Here is a 27,536-nt window from a genome sequence, read left to right as displayed (position 1 = left end):
TAGGATTAATGAAAGATGTCAGATTTTTTGGAGTTTGATTGAAAAGCCAACTCTGCTTTCTGTTATATTTTATTATTAGTGAACTAATTTATTATATTTTAGCTATATATTATATTTTTATACTTCATTTTATATATCTTTTATAAATCAATCATCAATTAATCATCATACACAATTAAGAATATATTTGAATACAATTAATCATATTATCAATTGCCTTTAAGATTTATTGATTCTATTACATCTATTCTCTCCTTTTTGGGCTCTCGATAATTCCTCACTAAACTGATTGTCAAGGAAAATATTAAAAATTGAAATTATGATTGCCAAAGATAATTTTTCAATTTCTTATTTTTTTCAGAATTATCATTTAAAAGGGAATCAGGAAAAATATATAGATTCAGTTCTCAACAATATTGCTTCATAGTTTTATTCCATTTATATATTTATTTAAACAAAGTTTTTTAAAATCACTATTTTATTCTTTAAATTTATTAACAATTTGAAGATAAACCAATATCATATTAAAACAAGAAAGAAGATATTGTTTAAACCCAATATAAGTTTTGAACCAATACCAATATTTTGTTAATCTTGGGTTTTTAAAGTTGGTTCCCAGCCCTATATTATAGTATAATTTAATTGCTAATATTTTAATTTCATGATTAAGCTTTTCAAAATATTATGAAAGAATACTTCTTTTAATGGTTATTTTATAATACCCATGATTTAATATTCTTTTATTAAAGTAATGTTTAAAATAATATATTAATTCATCTTTTTACCTTCATGTGCTTTTTAAGTTTGAACTGCTGGACATTGAGGTTGAAATATTTGCGCAGTACATAATTTACATTTACAAAGTGTAGACTTTGGGCCCTTAATTTTATTTATTGGTGTAAAATATGTTTCAAATTGGGGCCAGGGATTAAATCATCTTCATCTGAAGAAGTAAGTACTATGGATATAATATTCTTAAAATAAATTATAAAATAGATATTATTAAAATTTAATTTGAAATTTGATTGAATATTAATTAGATTAACATTCGACTACCCGACTTATAAGTCACCAGCTTCCCTGATTCTTTCTTAAACTTTGTATTACAAATAATCATATCCTTAGCATCACTAAATTCTAAAATCCTCTCCCCTTCCAAATTTCTCATGCTGTAACTGAATCCTCCATATACTCCTTTATAACCCTCTCTACTCGCTCCCACATGTCCATTCAGATCACCAGCCAGAATAATCCCCTTTTCATTTGCCAGTCTCGATGTCGCCCCCTATAGACTGTCCCAAAATATATCTTTCTCTTCACTTCTTCCAACCTGAGGAACATATGCGGGAAAATATTGTATAGCTTTCTATCAAAAATCATCTTGATAACCATTATCTGGTTATCTAGCCTCCTCACTTCGATTACTTTGTCCTTACCGTCATTACATCTTTGCCAGAATAATTTATACTTTTCACTAGCCTTGCCAATCGTTCTTGAGCCATTACCTTTCCATATAGTCTCTAATATGCAACACACATCTATATGCATTCTATGCAGTTCATCAACCACTTCTCCCGCTCTTCCCTTCATGCTCCCAACATTCCATGTCGCAACTCTTACTCTATCCCCCGTAAACTGGTTTCTTCACTTATTATCAGATCGTTTATGGCCGTCATATGGTTCATTTTCACGAATCATAATTCCACCAGGTTTCCCATCCTTCTTTTTGTCGTAGGTGGATGAGAACACCCATGGGGGTACTTTGGGCTGTTCCCCGCTGCTTTTGTGATCATTAGAAAATTTTTGTAGCAAGGTTTTTACAATCTTCCTGCTAACAACAACCCCTTTAAGTAGTTTTTACACTCCGTCGATGAGACGGTGATCCTATTCTAGACTCAGACCACAGGGAATCTTTTAGACCTTCATTAGCCGCCAAAAGACGTAGCCACTCCCCCGCCACGATGAGGCCTCTGGTAGGATTTTGGGAGAGATGAATCAAAATTCACTAAAATATATATTATCAGATGGTGATATTTATATGAGAAATTTTTAAAAACTATTATTAAATTTTATGAGCAGTATATAATATTATAATTATTATTTAATTAAAATTATTTATAGAATGAAAATTAAATATATAAAAAATACATCATAATAACTGTGAGGGCATACTGGTAGTCAGTTGTGTCAAATATTTAGATTCGTATTTAGTTGCTAGTTAGATCCACCTCGTGGTTTGTTGCATTTCACAAAATGTGACAATTTTTATGTGACACGGCTTTTATTTTATAAAGGATTTTTTTACCCAATAATGTATCAGATTACGTTATTGAATGCATTAATTTTCTTTCAATTTTATTGGACACTTTTTAATTTATTTAATCATTTTTATTAAAAATATCTCTCAATGCCATATTTACTTAAAATTTCTTATAAAAAATTAAATTTAAGAATGAGAAACATAAATCCCATATAAAATGGAAAAAATTATTAAAAAACAATATAAAAATTTATATAACTCAATTTTGATTTGAACAAATGAAGTCTACCTTCAAAAATTTTGAAATAAATTCATGATATCTCATATAAGATATCGTTGATGTCTGGAATGAGTATATAAGATTAAGAAACAAAAATTTAATAGGCTGAATAAAAAATATACCATTTTTAGCTAAAGCAGTATAAGCACAAATCAAATTGGTTTTATTATACAATAATAATGAAATGAATAGAGGCTAAATGATTTTTTAACATTTAAATAACTAATATAAATAATACAACTGGCTATGCGAAAATGAGGGGTTGTATAATTAATACGGGAATGACTGGTTTATGTGTAAAGGGTTTTTTTAGGGGATAATAGATCAACTCAATGACTCAATCAAGTATTCATTCATATTTGTAGTATTTTAGACAGATATTTTTGTATTACCATTAACATATATTAGTAGTAATTTAGCTAAATCATTTCTTTTATTGTATTTTATAATAAAATCCCAATATTTTTGTGTATGCAAATTCACAAGATAATGGCAAAATAATAAAAATAAACATTTCGCAAAAATAATAAAACAAACAATTTAATACATAACATTTATCCCCAATCTAATTGATCCGTATTCTTTTTGGATATCGATCTTGACTTGTTGTAGCTTCTCACTTTTATGAATTACTTCCTTCAGCTTCTTGACTTGTATCATTTTCCTACCCCTCATTTATGTTCATTTCATCGTTATTGTTTACTTATGCCCTTTTCGTTTACTATCTCTTCTACTTAGTATTCTTCGGTTAATATATCGGTTATTTTCCTTAATTGATCAGTATGACGGTATAATCGTTTTACTCTCTATACTTACTTCATATTGTAGTGATTCTAGTATGCTCTTAATAATAACTTTTTCCCATTTTCCTTTTTTATTGTAAATGCACGACTCACTTTTATCTCTAATTTTTGAGTATAGTATTTTAACTTCTTTTTTTATTCCCCCGTTCGAATATTTGGTCTAACAATCCTCTAGGTTTAATTTTTAGTAGTATTTCAGCAGGACTTTGTTCATTTTCTGCCCCCGGTGTATTTCGGAAACTGTAGAGAAAAAGAGCTCAACTGGTTTCTAAACCCCCCTTGTTGTAATATTGGAGTACTACTTATTTCTTGCTTTATTTTTTTATACATATCTTTTCATTGATTTGTTCATCTCCAAACTACTGCTTTTTTTATTTTATATAATGGTTTAGCTTTGTCTACAAAATTTGAAATAAATTTTAAATAATATGTTGCTGACCCTAGAAATAACTGTAATTGTTTTAAGTTTGTTGGTTCTGGTGCTTTTTTTACTGCCTCATTATTTAAATCTGTAGTTGTAATCCTGTTTTTTGATATATTGTGTCCTAAGTACTCGACATTTTGTTACATTTTTCTATCTTTAGCTTGTTTCATTTTTGTCTAGTAGTACCATTTTTAATTGTTTCATGTTTCTATTTTTCCGGTTACTATAATATCATCTAAATAACAAGTACTCCTTCAAAACCTTTTAATAAATTCTCGATGGCCCATTGAAATATTGCTAGAGAAGACGATATACCAAAATGTAGTCTTGTATATTTAAATAATATTTTATGCATATTGATTGCGGGATATTTTTGATCTTCCCCCACTTTAATTTGAAAATAGGCATCTGAGAGATTCAATATTGAAAACTCCTCTCCTTTTCCCAAACTGGCTAATAAATCTTGGATTCTTGGTATTGGGTATGTATCAATATTAATATTTTGATTTATAGTTCTTTTAAAATCCCCGCAAATTAGTAATGTTTTATCTTTCTTTTGAACAATTACTATGGGTGATGCATAAAGTGAATGATTAATTTTTTCTATTACTCCTATTTTTGGCAATCTGTCTAAATCTTCTTCAATTTTTTCTTTTATTGCCTATGGTACGGGACGTGATTTTATTTTTTCGTTTTTCATATATATTTGTGCCTTAAAATCTTTCAAACAGCCAATTCTTTGGTAAATAATTGAGGAAATTTATTTTTTATATTAATTTTATTTGCGTGGCCCTTTCAGGTATTTTAATCATCTTTGGAAATTTAGTTATCCAGTTTCTTTCAATTAGATTTTTTATATATCCTTTTGTAATTATGAGAGGTAGTTCTAATGTTCGTCCTTTATGTACTTTTACCATAGTCTGACTTAGTAGTGGTATTGAGCCTTTAAGTTTTAGCATGCAAATTTGTTAATTCAGAACAATTAAATTTATCTTTCCAATCTATTTCGTTTATTATGCTTACCCCAGCTCCAGTATCTAATTCCATTCTGATATCGCTGTTGTTTATTTTGATATCCACCCAAAATTCTGGATTATATTCAATTGTTGTATTATCAATAAAATTCATTATTTCTTTTCTACATACTCGAGCAATGTGCCCAATTTTGTTGCATTTATAACAAGTGGCATTCTTGAAAGGACAATTTTCCCTTCTATGGTTTCCGCCGCAAGAATGGCAGGGCTTGGTCTTTCGTAGCTCGAATTATAGATATTGTTTATTATTATCATTTTAACCTTTTTAATTATATTATTATATAATCATTTTCATCTTCTAACTTATCAATTGTAGTTCATCTTTTTGTATTAATTTTGTGTTTTTCATAGCTATTTCTACCGCAGTAGTTACTTGAATATTCTTATTTATATCTAAATTATCCTCGGATAATAATCTTTGTAATATTTTAGATTTTTCAGTTCATTATGATTTTATCTCTTAAAGCAGTATGCAAATATTCTCCAAATAATTCGAAGATTTTGTATATAGTCTATTAATTTTTCCTCATTTTTTGATTATGTTGATAAAGATTATGTTAGGTCTGGGATGAAAGAAATTTGATTAAAATTACTTTATTGTTAATAACAGTGATTTTTCTTGTAATGTTAACCTTGGTTGTGTGTTTTTAAATTCTTTAAATAAATCGTACCAATCTTTCACAGGTTTGAATCCTTAAGACTTTTTATTAACTGCGCCATTTTTAATATTTAATTCATACTAGTAGTATTTATAAAGATATTTTTGTATTACTTAACATATATTAGTAATAATTTAGCCAAATCATTTATTCCTTTTACTGTATGTTATCATAAAATCCCATTATTTTTATGTATGCAAATTCACAAGTTAATGCAGAAATAATAAAAATAAATATTTTACAAAAATTCAATTATAATAAAATAAACATTTTAATATATAACACTCAGCATCTCAGGGACATTATTTAATTAGATGAAATAGAAAGTATATTTTATTAACACCCCCCCCCCTCCCTTCCCCAAAAAAAAAGTCAAATCGCGTCAGGGTCAAAAAACATATAATTATTCGAAATTAATAATATCGTTTTGGACACTTGTAGTCGTTCTTCTTAAAAAGATTTCTAAGAGCGTCCAATATCCTTTCTTGTATAATATTCACCGTTCATAATCGTTGCATCATTTGGATTCGTAATTAAGCATAATCCTTATCTATTTTTATATCGCCGGCATTTGTAATTTCCGGTTATAATTCATAATTTCATCATTATTCAATCGGTTAACTCATTTTTATTTATGCAATTCTCATTTAACTTGTCGATTCACCCCCCCCCCCCCTCTCGATATATTTCGTTCTCGATTATACATAAGTTTAACATTGATACTTCATTTGGTTTTGCTTTAATTAGTCATCATCTATCAAAGAATGCACTTAAAAAGATAAAACATATAAGATACCAAAAATTTCTGAACGATTTAGTATATATTTTTTAAGAAATTCAAGAAATAAACTATGTGAAAATAAAAATTTACTAAAAAAATCTTTTTTTAAAAAAAAATCTGAAAACATCAATAAAAATTCTTAGCCTTTTTTATTCGGAGCAAATAAAAACAAAAAATTATAAGCATTTCAAATTTTATTTTGAGCGAAATAATTACCGTTGGTCTAGAATTGCAGTGCTTACTTGGCATTTTATAGAAATTGACACTGTAATTCTACCTACCGAGAAGGGTTTAACTCTGTTGGCGGTGTGTTAGAGCACTGTCAATTTCAGGATATTGTAATTTTTTTCTCTATGCGCAATTTATGATATTATATCATATTTTATAATCATCCATTGTGGCACCTTTTTTAAATTATATAAAAAAATAACTATAAAATATATGTGGAAAAATTTTTAAATTATGGCATAATTTTTTATTCAGCTAGATTATTATTTCTATGAATAAATGAATTAAATAAAGATCGTTTGTCTATATTATATAATTTGATGATTTATAGTAATTATCTTTTTTTATTTTGCTTTTACTTAATAAATTCTCATAATTAAAATTGAAAAAGAACATTTTGAACAAAAAATAATTCCTAATGTATTTATTTTTCTCCACCTGCATTTTGATTTAGCAAATAAAATTCTCATAAAATTTTTTTTAGTAGATTTTTTTATGCTATCATTTGAAAATAAATAGTATAATAAATTAACTCTTAATTTTTTACTTATATTGATCTATAAGTTTTTCCTAAATTTGAATCTAAACTTCTTTTAAATCGTTTTCCCATTTTTAATAATTTGCAAGTAGAGTACTCCTAGACCGGCGATATGTAATTCAAGTTCTATTACATCTAAATTAATTTTTTTGCAATTGTTTTTATGAAGGCGATTTTGGGTCGGCTTCCCTCGTTTCCATGGCGAATTCATTCGTCGGCACACCATATTGGATGGCTCCGGAAGTTATTTTAGCTATGGACGAAGGCCATTACGATTCTAAATCAGATATCTGGTCAATCGGTATCACGTGCATCGAATTAGGTTCGCTACGCTTTCTGTTATAATATTTTTTAAAATATTTCTTTTATTACTTAAATCATCTCAAATATGAGATGATTAAGGGCTTTTCAATTATGGTAGATGCCAACTCTATTGAGCAATAACAAAATAAAATTTGACTTAGAACTTAACAAATTGATTAAAGAATTCCATAATACTGGGTTTTTTACAAGAGTATTACATCTTTATTAATAAACCGCAAATAAATAAACTACAAAAAGCCGAAAGGAAGCCTCCTTATTTTAACATGAACGCCATGAGCGCTCTATACCACATAGCCCAAAGTAAATCACCCCCAACCTTAACTAAATCGAACGTTGCCGGAAAGGAGAACCTTTACGATTGGAGTTTGGATTTTAGGAATTTTGTCGAATCTTGTCTCAACAAGAATCCCGAACATCGGCTCACTGCCCAACAACTTTTGCAAGTAACCCTCAGAATTATAATTTATATGAGTGGAAATTAGGAAAAAATAGAAAAGAAAGAATTAGAACAGAAATATGGAAGGAAAAAATAATAAATAATGATAGGAAAGTATAAAAGTTATTATATAAAAGAAAGAAAGGAGCAAATTAAAGGTCTCCTAAAATTTTAAGCATTCCTTTCTGTCTCGCCTCCAAGACCCTCGAGTTATACTGCTCGACTTAATAGCCCGAACAACCGAAGCTGTTCGAAAACTGGATAACTTAAGTTACAGGAAGATGAAGAAGATGCTCTTAACTTCTGATGAAAACAATTTATCACCGGGTAATAAATCCATTTATTGACAAAATAAAATATTTATGTTTTACCCTTTTTTTAATATTTTGGTGAAGGTGCACAGTTAATAATTTTTTCAATGTATTAATTTTACCAAACACATTATAATCAATAGCGTCATCTTTATTTATCCTTTATGACTTTTTACTTTCGTTCCTCACTTTTAGGCAAATTCATTTAGGGTTATCTATCAACATCAAAAAACGGAATGATTTAAATACAAATATTGAATATGGCTCTGGATTATATGTATTTTTATTTAATTATATTATGGGTTAATCGAATGAAAACTAGTATTTTTAATGTTTTCCTCAAGATTTGTAGTTTCAAAAATTTATGATGGGGCTCTCTAAAATTTTGGCAACTCAACCCTTAATTGCTCCTCCTTAGTGACGCAACTGCTTATATTTTAAATTAATATCCACTAGGTACCGTAAGTCATTCTTATAAACATCATTCCAGATAGGGCGGGCTTTTATTTTTTTATGACTATATTGTAAAGCCTAATTTATTTTATCTTTCTTTTAAATTTCGCCGTAGTTCGATTCTTGGTCCGAGAATTGAATAAAGTAGATTGCTAGAGTATTAAAGTATTAAAATATTTTTGTTGATACTTATACAATTTTTTATATGATATGGGAATTTACTAAAAAAATGCTAAGATTATTTCAAAAAATATTATTTTAGTGTAAAAATGTTACCTAGATTTAAAAAAAAATTAATTCTAATAATTGGATTTGAAAATTGGTGAATAATTAAATCATTATTAAATTTTAGTAAGAAACTGATTATTAAATATTGCAAAATTATTATTTCTAGATAAATGATAACATAGGTTATTGAGTAGATAAGAATAGAAATAAAACAGTGTATTTATAAATTTATATAGAAAAATCAATATGCTGATAAATAAAATCAACTTAAAAAAATATGGTTGAAGCAGAGACTTCTACCGTGGAGGACGACGCAAGATCGTTATTGAATGGAAGGTAAGGTGTTATGAAGACACTACGTCATTTCAATAAAATTAGATTTAGTTTTTTTTGATAATTTTGATTTGATATGGTCATGGTTGGGTAAATTTTCAAAAAATATATTCGAATTCGGGATGTACCGATATTTTTATCGGATCGGGCCGAGCCGATATTTCACCCAATTTAAAATATCGGTTATCGGTCAATATTATAAAAATTTTTCTTCCGATTCGTTATAAAATGGCTTCTTTAACAAAAATAAAATGTTATAAAATTTTTAAAATCTAAAATCATTCGTTTTTATAAATAAAATCGAACCATTTTTACGTATATTTTTTTAATAATAATTAATTAATTAACATTTTGCCATATTGTTATTTTTTTTGCGCTGTTTATAAAAATGTTTGATAATCTCTTCAGAATCAGCTCTTAATGAAGCTGGTGATATTGACAGTTGCCATCACCTCATGCTGACCTCTGATAAATTGGAAATTTTGGTATTTCTAAAAAGAAATCTTCGATATATTAATGTTAATTTTGAATTGAATATAAACTATAACTGATCATTATAATATATTTAGATGACATAAGTTATTGTAGAGTTAAATTATAGATGTTATACTCAGGGATGCTAACCCGGCAAAATTTTAGCCCCGGGTTCGGTTCGGTTTAAGTAAAAAAATAAAAGGTGGGTTCGGTTTATGGAAATATTTTTGAACCCGGGTTTGGTTCCGGGTTCAGCTCGGGTTTAAGAATTTTTGAATTAATATTAAAAATCTAATAAATTTGGTATAAAAATAAATTTTATATTTTATTTATAGGCAAAATACATTTAAAAATACAAAACAGTCATAAACCTTGAAATAAAAGAGTTAAAGAGGATAAATTTTAAATAGCAATGATTTCATAGAATTAAAAAAACAGATATATAAATTTAATTTCAATTATAATATACACTTCATTAATATATATTAAAAATTAATCTGAACAAAAAATAAATCAATATAATAATTTTTACTTTGACTTGTTCATTCCTTTAATTAGTAATCTTTGAGACTAAGTTAAAAATTAAAAATAAATGGCGTGAATATATTTAATTGCTTTAAATTTATTTAACACTCCAATAGGAATCTTTGAAAATAAATTTTTAAAAAAATTAAAAAATGGCGTAAATGAATTAAGTTGTTTAAAATTTATTATCACTTCACTTAAAAGGTATTATGATAATATTATAAAATCTAAATTAAATTATTAATATTTGTATTTACAATTATACAAATATCTTAATATATGATTTTAAACAATACACTGAACTCGCTTGAGCCCGGGTTCATAAAAATTCCTGGGTTCGGTTCGGGGTTTCAAAAATTTTATAAATGGGGTTCAGGTTCGGTTTGGATTCAGATTTTTTATCAAAAACCCAGGTTTACTCCTCCGGGTTCAGGTTCGGTTCAAATCCCTGGTTATACTAATAAAAAGTATATTAAAAATTAAAACCATTGGTATCTTTACAGAATACAAAATTAGATAGGATATCGGATCGGTAATCGGCCTATATCAAGTTAATATTCGGAATATCGGATCGGCCTCCAAAAAGTGATATCGGTACACCCAATTCGAATATAAATACAAATACGTTTTAAATATACATAAAGATTATTAAAATACATATATCTTTTATCTAAACTTTTTTTTCAGAAATAAATACCTTGTCTAATACTTTTTGCAAGTCAATTTTTTTTAGTACCACTTAATTTTTTTAAATATAATTATTAACCATTTTCTAAAATTAAACAATATCGTCAGTAATACGCACATGAATAACATTATTGTTTGCATATTACATAAATTATGTGAATTGCAAATATCATCATCACTGTTTTATATATAAACCATAGTTTGGAGGATGAAATAGCTTCATAGATTATTTTGGTTTAATTTTTAGTTAGCAGATATAATATTTAACTTTCACTATTTTATTGATTTCTGATATTTTAAAAAATTTCCACAAATTATCAAATTGCATTTATAGGATGTTGTCGTTGCCACAGATTCCCGGCAAAAATATTTTATAAACATAATATTGGGGTAAAGGGGAGGAGGGTAAATCGTCATATATTAATAAACCTACTCCATTCAAAATTCTAGCTATACTGATATTTGACTTTAAAAAAACTATCATAAATTTTAAGTAAATTATGTTTAACATAAGTTTGAAAAATATTTAAAAATTATTACAGATTTAAATATTTATTATAAGGTATTATTTAAGTTCAATTATATTTTAACAAGTTTTTAAAAATGATTTTTTTTCTCACCATATTTTTATTATATTTGTTGGAGGGCAAATAATTTTATACTAAAGCTTTTGCCCATATGTTGAAATGTTTTACAACAATAATAAGATGATATATTTAATGGGAACAGTGGGGGTCTCGCCTCATTAATTTCTAAGGAAAATGTTCCCCATTAAAAAATAGACAAATTATTATATCTCATTCAAAAATGAAACAAAAAGAAAAAAAAATATTAATATTGCTATGTTCTTTCGTGTCTCATCTCTCTTTGGACCCTCTTTCAAAAATAGATGATATATATCAGAGACCTGCAGAGGTACCATTTGCACGGCCCGGCCCGGATTTAAAAATTTAAGGCCCGGCCCGGATATTTTTTAAAAAAATTTTTTACGGCCCGGCCCGGACCGGGTTTAAAAATTTAAGGCCCGGCCCGGATATTTTTTTTAAAAAAAATTTCAGGCCCAGCTCGGAATTTTTTAAAATTATATTCGACCTGGTATATACAAAAATTCACCTATGAGGTATTTTACCATATTTTTCAGCGAGTATTGTCGCTTATTATTTAAAAAATACATGTAAAAAGCTAATATTTTGAGAATATTATATTGAATTTATAAAAATTATAAAACTGTTATTTATAAAAATGGATATTTTGAGTATATACTATATTTTATATTGCATTTATAAAAATAAAACTAATATTCATAAAAATGGTAATAATATTTGTCATATACTATATTTTATATTACATTTAAAAAAAATAAAACTAATATTTAATTTATAAAAATGGAAAATATTTTGAGAATATAATATATTGTATTTAATTTATAAAATAAAAAATAAATCGCTATTTAAAAAAATGCATATATAATAAATAGTATTTTGAAAATATAATCTAATTGCACAATATAATATAATTTATTTTATAATATAAATTTTTAACAAAAGAAGATAATTGTATTATATAATATTGTAAAAAAAAATAATGAAAAATGTTGGATTAAAAACTTTCATGACTCAAGGTAAATATAATAAATGCAATAAATATTTGACAGTTTGCAAACTAAAAAACCAGCATGATTGATGAAACCCTATACTCAAGAAAGATATTAAAAATTCACATATTATCACGAAGAAAGAGAAGCATATCTATCTTTTCAGGTTGAAGATTACTTCTTCTTTCTTCAAGAATTCTCCCAGTAGTGGAAAAATTCCGCTCACAGTTTGCACTTAAAGCAGGAATTGACAATTTTGCTAAAATTGGAAATTCGCTTTGATGAGCCGCCCACCACTCTAACAAATTATCCACCTTAAATGTTTTTTCTATTATTTATGTAATTATAATATTCATCATCGGGTATTGACATATTACCAGAATTACCATCGCCCCATTTGTCATAAAACGATTCAGTTTGTTTAACAACAGTCGTAATTTGACTGGTCGATGGTATTTCATTTACTTCCTGAGCCTCTTGTAATTTAATATAATCTTTTATATAGTGTTCCGTCACTTTGCGATCTGTCCCTGACTACATACGTAATTGCTTGAATTTGGGACAGAGAAAAAGAGAAATAAAATGATACTTGTGTAAAACAATTTTTCAATTAAAAAATGCTTTATATTAAGTAAAATCAATTACAAATTTTAAGAAGTGATAATCCTTTATTTGATTGTTTTGGTAAAATATATTCTAAAAATTTAGATATGAATTATAAAAAAATATATTAATAATACTTGAATATTGGGGCTTATTTAAGATATTCCTTTATTTGATTGTTTTGGTAAAATATGTTGTAAAAATTTAGATATGAATTATAAAAAAATTTATTAATACTTTGAATAAATTTGCAGGAAATTAAAATTAGATCGATCTGTGGGTTGTTAGGTAGTGTTAACCATCACCCAATATTATATTAATCATAACTATAATATAATATAATCTTATAACCATTAACTCATAATGTAAAAATTTTTATAAAAAATATTAAGACCCGGCCCGGGTTTAACAATCTTAAGCCCGGCCCGGATATATTAAAAAAAAATTTTTTAGGCCCGGCCCGGATATGTTTAAAGAAAAAATTTTTTAGGCCCGGCCCGGGTATATTTAAAAAATTTAAATAATGGGCCGGCCCTGCCCGGGCCGGATTTAGGGCCGGGCCTACAGGTCTCTGATATATATCATAGAATTCAATTATTTATAAATACCTTAAATAGTGTTCAACTATCAAAATATGAAACCCTTGATAAATTTAAAAATAGCGAAATTTCAAATAATCACACTAAAAATAAATATATTCAAAAAGATTTTAACTATTTTATATCTATCTATGCATATAATATTTAATGAATCCTAGGGAACCTAACCGTTATTTATAACGGTTCAGTAACCTAACCGTTATTTATAACGGTTCAGTTTGGTTACGGTTCAGTATGTAAAAAATTATAATGGTTACGTTTTAGTTAAGGTTCTTAAGAAAAAATTTACAAGGTTCGGCTCTGTTTAGCTAATTATAATGGTTCATTACGGTTATAATTTTTTTTATTATTAAAACAACACCATCGTCTAATCTATTTTTATTATAAGCATCTATGAATTATATATAAAAAAATATATAAAATTCAAAATAACTCATTTTTAAATATATAAGTAATATATTTCCTAATATAAATGGATTCATATTTGTTTGTTGTGACGATAACACAAATTTTAGCCCCGAAAAGGCCCTTTCTACAGAAACTTGTGTTGCGGGAACCGCCAGTACTATAAGAGCAAGTTAATATAATTCTGGATATTCAAATTTTTTTTGATTTCTAAAATATAAAAACTGAACCGGTTTAACCATTTTTTATAAAGGTTCTTTACTCCTTCAAAAAATAATTATATCGGTTCGATTATGGTTACGGTTCTGATATTTATAACGGTTCACTCCGGGTCCCTGCTAAAATTCTTATTATAAAAGCGTTTTACGCGCATTTCGCTTTATTTTTAATTTGTTATTTATTTTTTCAATGTTGTTTTTTTGGCCTTATGAAATAAGATATGTCTAATATAGGGTATCAATCGATAGCTTATCAAAAGATCTATTCAACTGAAGGTCAATCTCACCCCCATAATGGGCGGGTCTAGGTCTTGGGGGGTGAGAAATATTTTTAACAACACAAAATATTGATATGGGTATCATAAAAGCTAATTTTAATATCGTTTGGCTGAAAGTCTTCATTCTTGGTCTTGATGGGTATGACTTTCTCCGGGGGGGGGGGGTGTAAAATTTTTTTTTTTTGATATGGGTATCAAAAAAAGTTAATTTTAATATCGTTTGACTGAAAGTCTTCATTCTTGGTCTTGATGGGTATAACTTGATCTGGGGGGGGGGGGGGTGTAAAAAATAATTTTTTGATATGGGTATCAAATAATAGCTAATTTTTATATCGTTCAACTGAAAGTCTTCATTCTTGGTCTTAATAGGTATGACCTTGACTAAGGGGGGGGGGTGGAGGGGGTCTAAAAAATAAATTTTTTGATATGGGTATCAAATAAAAGGTAATTAAAATATTTTTTTATTGTAATAATAATAATCACTCATTGAGGTTAGGTCTAGGTCTTGGAGGGTCAGGAATATTTTTATCAACACAAAATATCGATATGGTTATCAAATAAAGGCTAATTTTAATATATTTTGACTAAAAGTCTTCATTCTTGATTTTGATGGGTAAGATTTGGTCTGGGGGGTAGAAGGAGGGGGGATGATATGTAAAAGATATTTTTTTTGATATGGGTATCAAATAAAGGTAAAATTCAGACTGAGCCTGGTGGAGAAATAATTTTTATATTGGGTTGCGTTTTTCTCCACAAACATATGAAAAAAATGGGGATAGGGCAGAGCCGAACAAATTTTTTAAAATAAATTGGTCAGGATTAAAAAATTAATCCCGAAGTAGATCACTAATTGATATCATTTATTAAATTTAGAATTATAACGAAAAACCCATATGGAAAAATTAATTTCCGACAATCCGAAATAAAAAATAAACACAATTTGATGGGTTGTGTAGGGTTTGGCTAACATCAAATAAACTACAAAATTGTATATGAAAATAGAATAATATTGAATATTTTTTATCTTTGCTAATAATACTAGTCAATATTTATTTAATGAAATTATTCGAATAAAAATAAAAAGTAATTCAATAAACATTTACCTGTATGATTCTTATCATTGTGATGTGTTCACCCAATTCGGATAATATAATAATTGTCTTGTTTTTTTTCGAACACATTATAGTATTAAAAAAATAATATTAAAATATTGTTTTAAAAAATAATATAAAACTTTTTTTTTATAAATAATATAAAACTATTTTTTTATAAATAATATAAATTTTATTAACTTTTTTTCGTGGAATCATTTATTTTATCTTCGCGTTTTTCTTTCAATTTTCTTATTGGACTTCCATTTTATAAGATTGATATCATAAATATATAAATTTTAATATGCTATGTTATAGAAATACGTTTATTATTTTGAAAGTGAATTACTTTGTAGTGCAAGTAATAATGTTTTAATTTAAATGATAATTCACAACACTTTTGTCCTCAATTTGTATGATGCTAGGAAGATTATTAAGTTTGAAAGATTTCTGTAATGATTTTATTATAGGAGCATGTGAAGTCATTTTGTTGGAAGATGATTGGTGCCAAATAAAGGACCTTACTAGTGTATTAGTTCCTTTAAAAATAATAACATTAAAATTACAATCAGAACAATTATGTTTATCTGATTTTTATGGCATATGGATTAGACGGTTAGATAAAAATAATAACATTAAAATTACAATCAGAACAATTATGTTTATCTTATTTTTATAGCATATGGATTAGATGCCGGTTAGATTTAGAAAAATTTACAGTCCTTTTTCATACGAAATATTAGAAAACATGAAAATTCGAGAGCAACAATATTTGCAAAATAGTGTTGTATATGCTTCTATATATTTAGATCCTCGATATCAATTTGAGTATTGAGCAAAAATAAATGGCTAAAGACCATCTTAAGGATTTATGGCATACGCAAAACTCCATTATTTACATTATATTGGGGACTTTAACAATACCTACTGGTTGTAGTGATAATAATAATAATGATAGCAACATTGATGATCCTGAAATTTTACTTTGTCCAGGACTTTCTCCTAATATAAACGATCTATCATGATTTGATAAAGGAATAAAATCCTCTCGAAAAATATTTTCATTATAGGGGTATATTCCACGCGATTCAATTTTGAATATTTTTTGAGGAAGCTGCCAAAGGTTAAATATCATATATAATAGAGGGAATATCATAAAGGGAAAAAGAGATCCCACGGTAATTTAGCATCCACGAATCTATCCCATTATAAAATTTTAAAGGCCCATCTAAGGGTCAATTTATGAGTACATTGTGGAGGAAGAGATTTATGCCATTATCTATACAATATTGAATAGCATGATAAGATTGATGAGATATGTGATATCCAAAATTAGCAAAATTTTATATTTCTGACTGCATCTGGTATTAGAAACAACGTGATTTAAAAACGTAATGAATTCAACCTCTTGCATCCAACCAGATCCATTGAATGCGCCGACGACCATATATAATAAAATGATTATAAAATTTTACGTAGAAAAATAAACAAGGGGGGGGGGATATAATACCCTAAAGCGTTAACAGCTAGCGCCATTGTTACTAGAGTGCCTCTCTCTCCAGTATGGCTCTGACTTGTTTCTGACCCTTCTACTCAACAATTTTTGATGAGTTTTGCACAGTTGTCAAGCCTCTTTCGTCCATATTATAAATTGACATAGGTTTTAATTCATATTGATCAGAGACCTGCAGAAGTACCATTTGCACGGCCCGGCCCGGTTTTAAATTTTTTAGGCCCGGCCCGGATATTTTTAAAAAAAATTTTTACGGCCCGGCCCGGATTTAAAAATTTAAGGCCCGGCCCGGATATTTACTAAAAAAATTTTTTACGGCCAGGCCCGGATTTAAAAATTTAAGGCCCGGCCCGGATATTTTTTAAAATTATATTCGACCTGGTATATACAAAAATTCACCTATGAGGTATTTTACCATATTTTTCAGCGAGTATTATCGCTTATTATTTAAAAAATACATGTAAAAGCTAATATTTTGAGAATATTATATTGAATTTATAAAAATTATAAAACTGTTATTTATAAAAATGGATATTTTGAGTATATACTATATTTTATATTGCATTTATAAAAATAAAACTAATATTCATAAAAATGGTAATAATATTTGTCATATACTATATTTTATATTACATTTAAAAAAAATAAAACTAATATTTAATTTATAAAAATGGAAAATATTTTGAGAATATAATATATTGTATTTAATTTATAAAATAAAAATAAATCGCTATTTAAAAAAATGCATATATAATAAATAGTATTTTGAAAATATAATCTAATTGCACAAAATTTATTTTATAATATAAATTTTTAACAAAAGAAGATAATTGTATTATATAATATTGTTAAAAAAAATAATGAAAAATGTTGGATTAAAAACTTTCATGACTCAAGGTAAATATAATAAATGCAATAAATATTTGACAGTTTGCAAAGTAAAAAACCAGCATGATTGACGAAACCCTATACTCAAGAAAGATATTAAAAATTCACAAATTATCACGAAGAAAGAGAAGCATATCTATCTTTTCAGGTTGAAGATTACTTCTTCTTTCTTCAAGAATTCTCCCAGTAGTGGAAAAATTCCGCTCACAGTTTGCACTTAAAGCAGGAATTGACAATTTTGCTAAAATTGGAAATTCGCTTTGATGAGCTGCCCACCACTCTAACAAATTATCCACCTTAAATGTTTTATCTATTATTTATGTAATTATAATATTCATCATCGGGTATTGACATATTACCAGAATTACCATCGCCCCATTTGTCATAAAACGATTCAGTTTGTTTAACAACAGTCGTAATTTGACTGGTCAATGTTATTTCATTTACTTCCTGAGCCTCTTGTAATTTAATATAATCTTTTATATAGTTTTCCGTCATTTTGCGATCTGTCCCTGACTACATACGTAATTGCTTGAATTTGGGACAGAGAGAGAAATAAAATGATACTTGTGTAAAACAGATTTTTCAATTAAAAAATGCTTTATATTAAGTAAAATCAATTACAAACTTTAAGAAGTGATAATCCTTTATTTGATTGTTTTGGTAAAATTTATTCTAAAAATTTAGATATGAATTATAAAAAAATATATTAATAAAACTTGAATATTGGGGCTTATTCAAAATATTCCTTTATTTGATTGTTTTGGTAAAATATGTTGTAAAAATTTAGATATGAATTATAAAAAAATATATTAATACTTTGAATAAATTTGCAGGAAATTAATAATTAGATCGATCTGTGGGTTGTTAGGTAGTGTTAACCATCACCCAATATTATATTAATCATAACTATAATATAAAATAATCTTATAACCATTAACTCATAATGTAAAAATTTTTATAAAAATTATTAAGGCCCGGCCCGGGTTTAACAATCTTAACCCCGGCCCGGATATATTTTAAAAAAAAATTTTTAGACCCGGCCCGCCCCGGATATGTTTAAAAAAAATTTTTTTAGGCCCGGCCCGGGTATATTCAAAAAATTTAAAATACGGTCCTGCCCGAGCCGGGTTTAGGGCCGGGCCTGCAGGTCTCTGATATTGATAGTATTCCTTTATATAGAATAAGAAAGAACGGCCATTTGATGAAAACCAGCAACTCGAGCTAAACTAGTAGCCTCAGGAGATATTAGAGATAATCTTGGATTTTTCTCATAAATGAAGAAAACCATTCTTCACTGGCCATTTTATTAATTGTCCATGATTTGGGTATTTTTGTTTAATTGAATAGCATGATAATATGCTTAAATCTTTATCTAATATATAAATAATAATATTATTATTTTTTTAATACCTTTTTAAAAGATAAACCATAAAACATTTTACTAAATGAAATAAGATATTCAACCAGTGGCGTCGCTAGGAGGGAATGCAGGGGCTCGAGCCCACTGAAAATTTGAATAGCCCTTTGAAGCAAAAAAAATTTTTTTAATGGAATCTTAACCCCTTGAACTAAAAATAAATTTTTTTTATTGCCCCCTGAAAGATTTCTTTTATAATTCTATTAAGTAAAATATAGATTAAATTTATTATTTAAAAATTAATAAGATTATCTAAATATTTATTAAATGTACTATTATAAATATTAGATTTCAGCTAGCAATCAAATTTTGTGTTAAAAATAGAATATCAATATCACTCACTAAATATTAATTTAGCATATTATTATTTAAATTAATTTAGCATATTATTATTTAAATTATTTTATAATCATTTATTAATTGAAAACTAAAAAATTTAATATTGTAATTAGCACAGTTCAAAATGACTAATCAACTGTATATTTATTTTTAAATTTTTTATCATATCTATTCCAAAATATTTTCAAGGTCCAAATAAGTATAATAAAAAGTAAGTAGACATATAATTCTCTATTATATACAGTTGTTTATAAAATATTTGATAAAATGCCACTTTTATAGACATATTTGACAGTTATAATATATTACAGCTAATATTATAATGAATTTTACTAATAAATACTTTTGATAATAAATATAATAACAATTTTCTTTCAAGTATTTAACGCCATCTATTTATTTATAAATAATTTTAAAAATTAAACATATTATTATTCATAATAAATTTGATATCTTTTTTTTTAGGTTAGAAAAGCTATTTTTTTCTTTTTCAAAAAACAGTTTTAAGTTAAATTTTTAATACAAGTCCCTTTTCTTACGCCAAAGACTTGCTACCGCCATCATTCGTTCTAACTATCTAAGCTTCATCTCTTCCATTGAATAACCTTCCATAATTAACCAGCATCTATTATTTGTGTTGCTATGTAATTTAAGATTATTACTACAACGGCTGAGAGCATATGATTTCATATTTTATATAAACAATAATGGTCAACTGTGTAGTCTTTATATATTATATATCATATAAAATGGACGATTACTTATCTAGCTACCATCAGGTCATCTAAAAGGAAGATCTAACCACTTAATAGTTTAATAATTTGGATTGGTCGTTTATACTCTCTTCTTCAAGAATTGTTGATTTGGTTTAGGCCTATAAATTTTTCCTTATTAGTTCATTCTATAAATGTGTAAAATGGTAAAAGAGAGTTATATTAGTTTGATAACCTTTTGTCAATGTAAGTTGCTAAGAATTATATTATTGCATTATGTGGTTTTTAAAAACTAATATCAATTGAGGCATATGTATGAATTAATTAATATTTTTTATCGCTTGTAATTCTTTAGTCGCAAATTTTTTTTATATCAGCACTCGAAAATATTTTATACTGTAATAAATATATTTTGTATTAAAAAATTTTATTTTTAGAAATGTCTTGTATTGTTTTAATTATTTATATGCCAGTTTATTTTGTATGCATAATATAATTAAATGAGAAAAATTCAAAATAATTGTTCAGTTAACAAATTTAAAAAAAGTATATATTAATATAAAACCCGGCCAAATACCGGGCAAAAGCGGACCGAAGGCCCTCAAATTAAGGGCATGCCCCCCACAAATTTTTTTTTAGTTGAGCCCCCTGAGATTGTAAAGTCTAGCGACGCCCCTTTCAACAATTTTATTTTGTTCATCATCATCAAAAATTTTTGTTTATTATCTTGGCCTATCTTGGGCATACTGCCAACCATTTAATATTTTTTATAATCTCAAAAAATTTGTTGTAGGTATACCTAATAAAATAAATTATAAATATACTCAAAATTTATCTAATTCTATATTTAATTATATAACATCATTTGATCGGCCAAAATTATATCCTGTTAACTAAAATGTTCATATCCAATAAAATGTATTAATTTAAATCATATTATATTGTCAATTATAATAAATATATATTAAAATATTTGTTTGGTGGATATAATCCATTTTAAATAATTAATCTTATCATCAGGCTAAAATTTATATGTGCAATATATGTTATATCTATAACAATATATATTATTTTTTCACAATATATAAATATATAACTATATATATATGAAGATTATAGTTTGCAAGATATTTATTTAGGTCTGATTTTATATTAAAATTGAAATGTATTATGAAAAATTACATTAATAAATTTTATAATAATTATCATTTTATATATTACATAAAAATTTTCCTATTTTGAATTTTTTGCGTACCATAATAATATTAATATGATCTTTATATGTATTTTAGTGATCTGCATCGGGCCTAATTTTTCAAGCGCCCGGCCCGAAATTTGTTTAAAAATTTTTACCCGGCCCGAACCCGATTTTTTTAAAACGTTTTGCCGCCCGGCCCGAATTTATTTAAATTAATTTTTATAATTACTCAAAATAAAATCATTTATATTTTACATAAAAAATTCATCATAAAATTGATAAATTTAGATATGTTTTAAAAAATTTCTATAACCCGGCCCAATTTTTCTTATAAATATTAGGCCCGATCCAGCCCGCACTCGATATTGTTTATTAAGAGCCGGGCCTACTTTTGCAGACCTAGTATATTTAAGCATTATATATCACTCTGAAACTTTTCCAAATATTAAAATAGATATTAAACTTTCATATATTGTCCATTTTGTCATGTTTAACATTTTAATTTTTTAATACAACCTAATAATATTAAATGAAAATATTGTAATTTTCACGTCAAAAACATGTCACAACAGATAAAAATTTAAATAACTAAATATTATAAATTACTTTCATCCCCAAATATGAATACTATAGAATTCTATTTTAGAACAAAATTTCATTTTTTTATCGTTACGGTTTTAAAATAAAATCCTTTGAACCGACTAGTTCTGGTCTCCCCTACTATCATTTCGGGTCAGTTAATGAATATTAATAAAGTTATAAATCATACAATTGCAAGTATAAAAATCGTTTTAACAAACCAATAATGGATCATTTAATTAAAATGGAGCAATTTGCGTTTCATAAACTTGATGGAAATCATGTTTCAGTATTCTGTGGAGATGATCTTCAAATGGATTATCTAATTCTTCATAGAAATATGCTTTTGGACTAATAGTTGGAATATAAATCAAACTCTTAGAGGACGTCATAACTATATTAAAGGAATAAAGTAAGAAAGAAATTATTTCGATTTTTTCCTATGTTAAATTTATTAATATGCTAATTTTTTTTTTTTTGTTTTTCTAATAATTTATTTAAAGCGTAATATAAAATGTATGATTAAATTGAGCATATGATTTAAAAGAATTATGAGTTTTCATAGTTTGCCCTTCAGTTTTTCTTCTTCCATCTGAATATTCCTCTCTTGTTCTTAATTGCTTTTCTCATCGCCGATTCTGTGATTAGGGTTTGGTTCTTTTGTTGACTTCCATCTGAATATCCCTCTCTTGTTCTTAATTGCTCTTCTCATCGCCGATTCTGTGATTAGGGGGTATCAGTCATTGAGAATATGAAGCTGAGGTAATTGGATTTTATTATATTGAGGGCTAATCTTTGGCGTAGGTAGTAACCCTCGTTGGGATCTTCGGTCCTAGTAGAGATCCGTTTCCCCAGCTCTTTAAAGAAGGCCAGGGCATGAGAGCCGAACGACGTTAGAGTCGTGGCGATTAGTGGTAGGAATGTGTAATTGGCCGGAAGCGATGGCGAATACTTAGCGAGTTTATTCGTCTCGGCGTCTACTAGAGCATCTCTATTTATATTGGAAGGGGCAAGGGGATCGATGCATAAGAAATCCCAGGTTAGGAATTCCCCCCTTAAATTCAAGATTTAAACCACACTAAAAGGGGGGAATAAAGAGATTTATTTTATAATATTATTCTACTGATCCTACAATTATATTTGACGATAGGCTTGTCTTGGTGAGAATCGTATGCGAATATCAAATTCATAAAGTTTTGCTTTGAACTGAACAATCACATATATGAAATTCCTAGTGCTGTAAACATTTCTAAAGAAATCGAACGCGTTCAACGTTAATTGACGAAAATAGAACACGTTTATTTTCAAAAAAAAAGGAACGCGTTCAAAATTTTATGATAAATTTTTTTTAAAAAATTTAATTTTAACACAATATATTAGCCATGTTAAAAAATAATATAGCTTTATTTTGATAATATATTATAAATACAATATAATATAGCAAATAAAAAGATATATTTTTATTTATAAAAAATTTTTCTTATTAATTTTTAATAACAATTATTTATTATTTTTCAAAATTTTCATCTGATAGACAGGAACGCTTGGCATTTAATAGGTCATTAGCTATAATAAAAACTCGCTCTACAGGGGAGATGAGGGAATTGCGGTATTATACTTAATAAACAACTCTTTTAACCTGGGGAATTTATTAAAAACATTTATTGTTTTGTTATTTGCTTTAAAGAATGAGATAAGCTATACTTCTCCAACCCATCCTTTCCTCGTCAAAAAATGGATATCTCGAAATTAACAGTCCTTGCATTATCATTTCTAGGGTTTTCAATGCATTTTTTTTAATATCGCTATAAGCTTATTTTTTATAGATTCGTTCTGTGGAAGTCTTATCCATGGCCATTGAAGCTTGAATACTGGATGTATAATTGCAGAAAGAACATATTGATCTTCATATATATGTTCAAATCTTTAAAAAATATGTAATTAATATGATAGTGGTTACCTTTTATTAATCTCATTCTGCGTCTATCAATGGTTGACCATATTTGAGGCCACTAATTTTTTTTAATTTTAAAATAACACATTATTGTTGGGGTCAAATAGCCCAAATGCATTTTTCTTCAAATTTAATGATTACTTAGTTATATAATTAATATTAAAATCAAATTTCGTTTTAAATTGGAATTTGAAGATTTTGACACTGATATAATACTTTTTGGGCACATTTTACACTTGGTAAGTATTGAATTAGTTCCTTCAATATAGGATGTTACTGTAAAATATTTATCATATTTGGCCATGGTAATATTAATTCATCCGTATCAGGTCGATTCAGCGAAACTTTTATCGCGAATGTCGTTTATCGCGAATGTCGTTTATCGCGAAGGAATTTTATAGCGAAGGTAATATCGCGAAACCAATTCCGCGAATTTTTTCCGCGAAACATTTATAGCGAAGACAATATCGCGAACTCATTATCGCGAAATTATTTCAGCGAAACCTTAACCGCGAATACTTTATAGCAAATACATTTTAACGAAACTTTGATCGCGAACTCGTTATAGCAAATTTATTTCCACGAAACCTTAACCGCGAATACTTTATAGCGAATACATTTTAGCGAAACTTTGATCGCGAACTCATTATCGCTAATTTATTTCCGCGAAACCTAAACCGAGAATACTTTAGAGCGAATACATTTTAGCGAAACTATGATCGCGAACTCGTTATAGCGAAACTTTAATCGCAAACCCTTTATAGCGAATTTTCTACCGCGAATGTATTTGCGCGAAATTATTATAGCGAGCGCATAACCGTGAATATTGCGAATTCATTTATTTTAATGAAATTGTTATATTCAATATCAATTTACCAACCGAAGTTTCTTAATTCGTAAACGCGAATGTTTTAAGAATATTTTATTACGTATTGTTTATTTAGGAAGCATGTAACCTTTATCTGATGTGATAGAAAATATATTAGTCTTTCTGGTCTCACTCACTCATGGTTGTAAATATGGAGGGGAATGCCTCCTAATTATAATTTTTAGATAATGCACATCGATATAACTTTCTGATATAATAGTAATTAATTCATTTGAATATTTTGACCTCTCATTTTTTTTCTTTTCGCATTTTAATAAATAGAAATAACTGCAAAGTTATGATTAATCAAAAAAAAATTTAAAATATTCTATTGGATTACATAAATTTGTAATATTTATGAAAAATAAATTATGGAAATAAATCATTAGATCTTCATTTGTTTTAGTTTTTTATTTTTGCTGATTTCACAAGTCTAACTAAACAATATAAAAAATTAAAAAACGTAACCATTTTTTAAAATAATACCAGTTCAATTTAAATCACAGCGTTTTTATGAAAACACCGCTATATGCTTCTACTCAATTTGTAAGCACTTTTACTCATTTTTTCTAATAAAATGGAATTAAAATAAATCGGGATTTTTTTAAAATAAATAGAAAATGTTCCAAATCAAGAAAATAAAGATATTCCAATATCGGGAAACCGGGGCAAAATGGGTTAAGTGTTTATTTATTTACTCTTACATATTTTACCACGACAAGGGTGGGGGTGGGCGTGTTAAAAACATTTTCTAAATTTTGAGAAGAGTATTTAAATGAAGGATAATAAAAAATAATTATAAAAAGTGGCTATGGTTTTAATTCTCAGATTAAATAGGTGTCTATTCAATTTTCTCATTTGTAAATTGCAAAATTTTTTAGGCTCGGCCATACCTACCATATTCTAAGAGTGAGCTGGGATTTTTAACGATTAAAAGGATAAAACTGCAATCACTTTTTATATATAAATATTGGTGAATATTTTTTTTTAAATTACGAATTTATAAATTTAAATTTGAATATTATCCATATTTATAAAGGTCAAAATATATATAAATTAGATCCAAATCTTCATATTTATCGAAAGGAATTTATTTTATTTAAAAGTTTATTATATATGAAAATAAATTTTAACTCTTCGCAATTCATGCCAAAATTCTGCTTTACCAATAAATCAAATGAGACCGAAGAAGGATTTTATCGCCTAGTCATATTCATTAAACTTATCTTTGAGGCAGCATTTGAATGTAGAATTAAAAATATATCATTACATATTTTTTAGGCTTATATTTACATTTTTATTTAATTCTTTCAAAATTTTCGAACTTCGTTGAATATCATAGGTTTAAAATATTTATATCTATAATTACCATAATAGTTTGAAAATTCTGAGTAATTTCTTTTTAAGCTTCAACTTGTGTATCAGAACAGTGGCATAGATAGGATTTATATATCTTAATATCATCGCCGTTAAATTTGGCGGCTGAATAGTTCTACGAACTAATTTTAAATTATATCAATATTTCTTGCTTTATTAGTACCAATTGAGTACTTAAACGAGTATAGTTGCTAGTAAAAGGAAAAAAACTATTAGTAACAAAATTTTGGCAAATCTATGATTTCGTTTATTCCGAAAATTTTATCGATGTTCCGTATTAATTATAATTTAATTCGTTTAATAGACAGTATAAAGAAAAGGTTTATTAGCAAAATAAGAAAAATTGCCAAATTTGGCATTATTCATGATAGAATGGAAAATAGATGGTTTACGTTAATATTTATTAATTCTTCAGTCATTTTTTTCAGCGTCTGAAATAATTTATTCCGAAAATTTTATCGATGTTCCGTATTAATTATAATTTAATTCGTTTAATAGACAGTATAAAGAAAAGGTTTATTAGCAAAATAAGAAAAATTGCCAAATTTGGCATTATTCATGATAGAATGGGAAATAGCTGGTTTACGTTAATATTTATTAATTCTTCAGTCATTTTTTTCACAATAAAATCTATATCACCCATTAAAGCGTAAAATCAACCAAATTTCTGGAAACATTAAATCTGGAACTTAAATCAATAATTGAAATTTATTACATTGATTCTTGAATTTGTTTGGTAGATAGTTTTTACTGACAAAATAAGATAAAATTGCCAAGATTGGCAACATATGAAAACAAACAAATATTTTTGGGTGAGCTCATGCCATATGAAATGCCAGATTAGTACTTACTATTCCATCAATCAGTTTTTCCAGTTTAAACAAAAACTACTTTTAATAAGCAAAATAGACAATATCACACCTTTAAGTATGAACCAAAAAGTTATTAGAATTTTAAAAATTTGAATCAAATTTAAGATTGAACAAAGAATCTAAAGAAAGCAATAATAAAATAATATATATATATATATATATATATTTCTTTTCAAAAATGTATAAATTATGATAATATTGATATTGATATAATTTTGAAAAGAAATGACAAAACACTTAAATATTAAA

General features: G+C 26.9%; 1 protein-coding gene across 3 annotated transcripts in view; it reads left to right on the top strand.

Moving 5' to 3' along the window:
• The window catches only part of LOC135922552 (serine/threonine-protein kinase TAO3-like), a 228,180-nt gene that overhangs the window by 63,952 nt on the left and 136,692 nt on the right, over positions 1–27,536 (top strand). For all 3 annotated transcript variants that reach the window (XM_065456943.1, XM_065456944.1, XM_065456945.1), the window contains 3 exons: positions 7,177–7,329; positions 7,569–7,774; positions 7,944–8,094. In XM_065456943.1, coding sequence (XP_065313015.1) covers positions 7,177–7,329; positions 7,569–7,774; positions 7,944–8,094 — 510 coding nt within the window. The remainder of the gene's footprint in view (positions 1–7,176; positions 7,330–7,568; positions 7,775–7,943; positions 8,095–27,536) is intronic.

The sequence above is a fragment of the Gordionus sp. m RMFG-2023 genome, chromosome 1 (genome assembly GCF_954871325.1).
Source record: "Gordionus sp. m RMFG-2023 chromosome 1, tfGorSpeb1-WG-v2, whole genome shotgun sequence".
NCBI classification, from domain to species: Eukaryota; Metazoa; Nematomorpha; class Gordioida; order Chordodea; family Parachordodidae; genus Gordionus; species Gordionus sp. m RMFG-2023.
The sequence above is the reverse complement of the archived record's forward strand: the minus strand, read 5'-3'. Positions and strand labels throughout refer to the sequence as shown.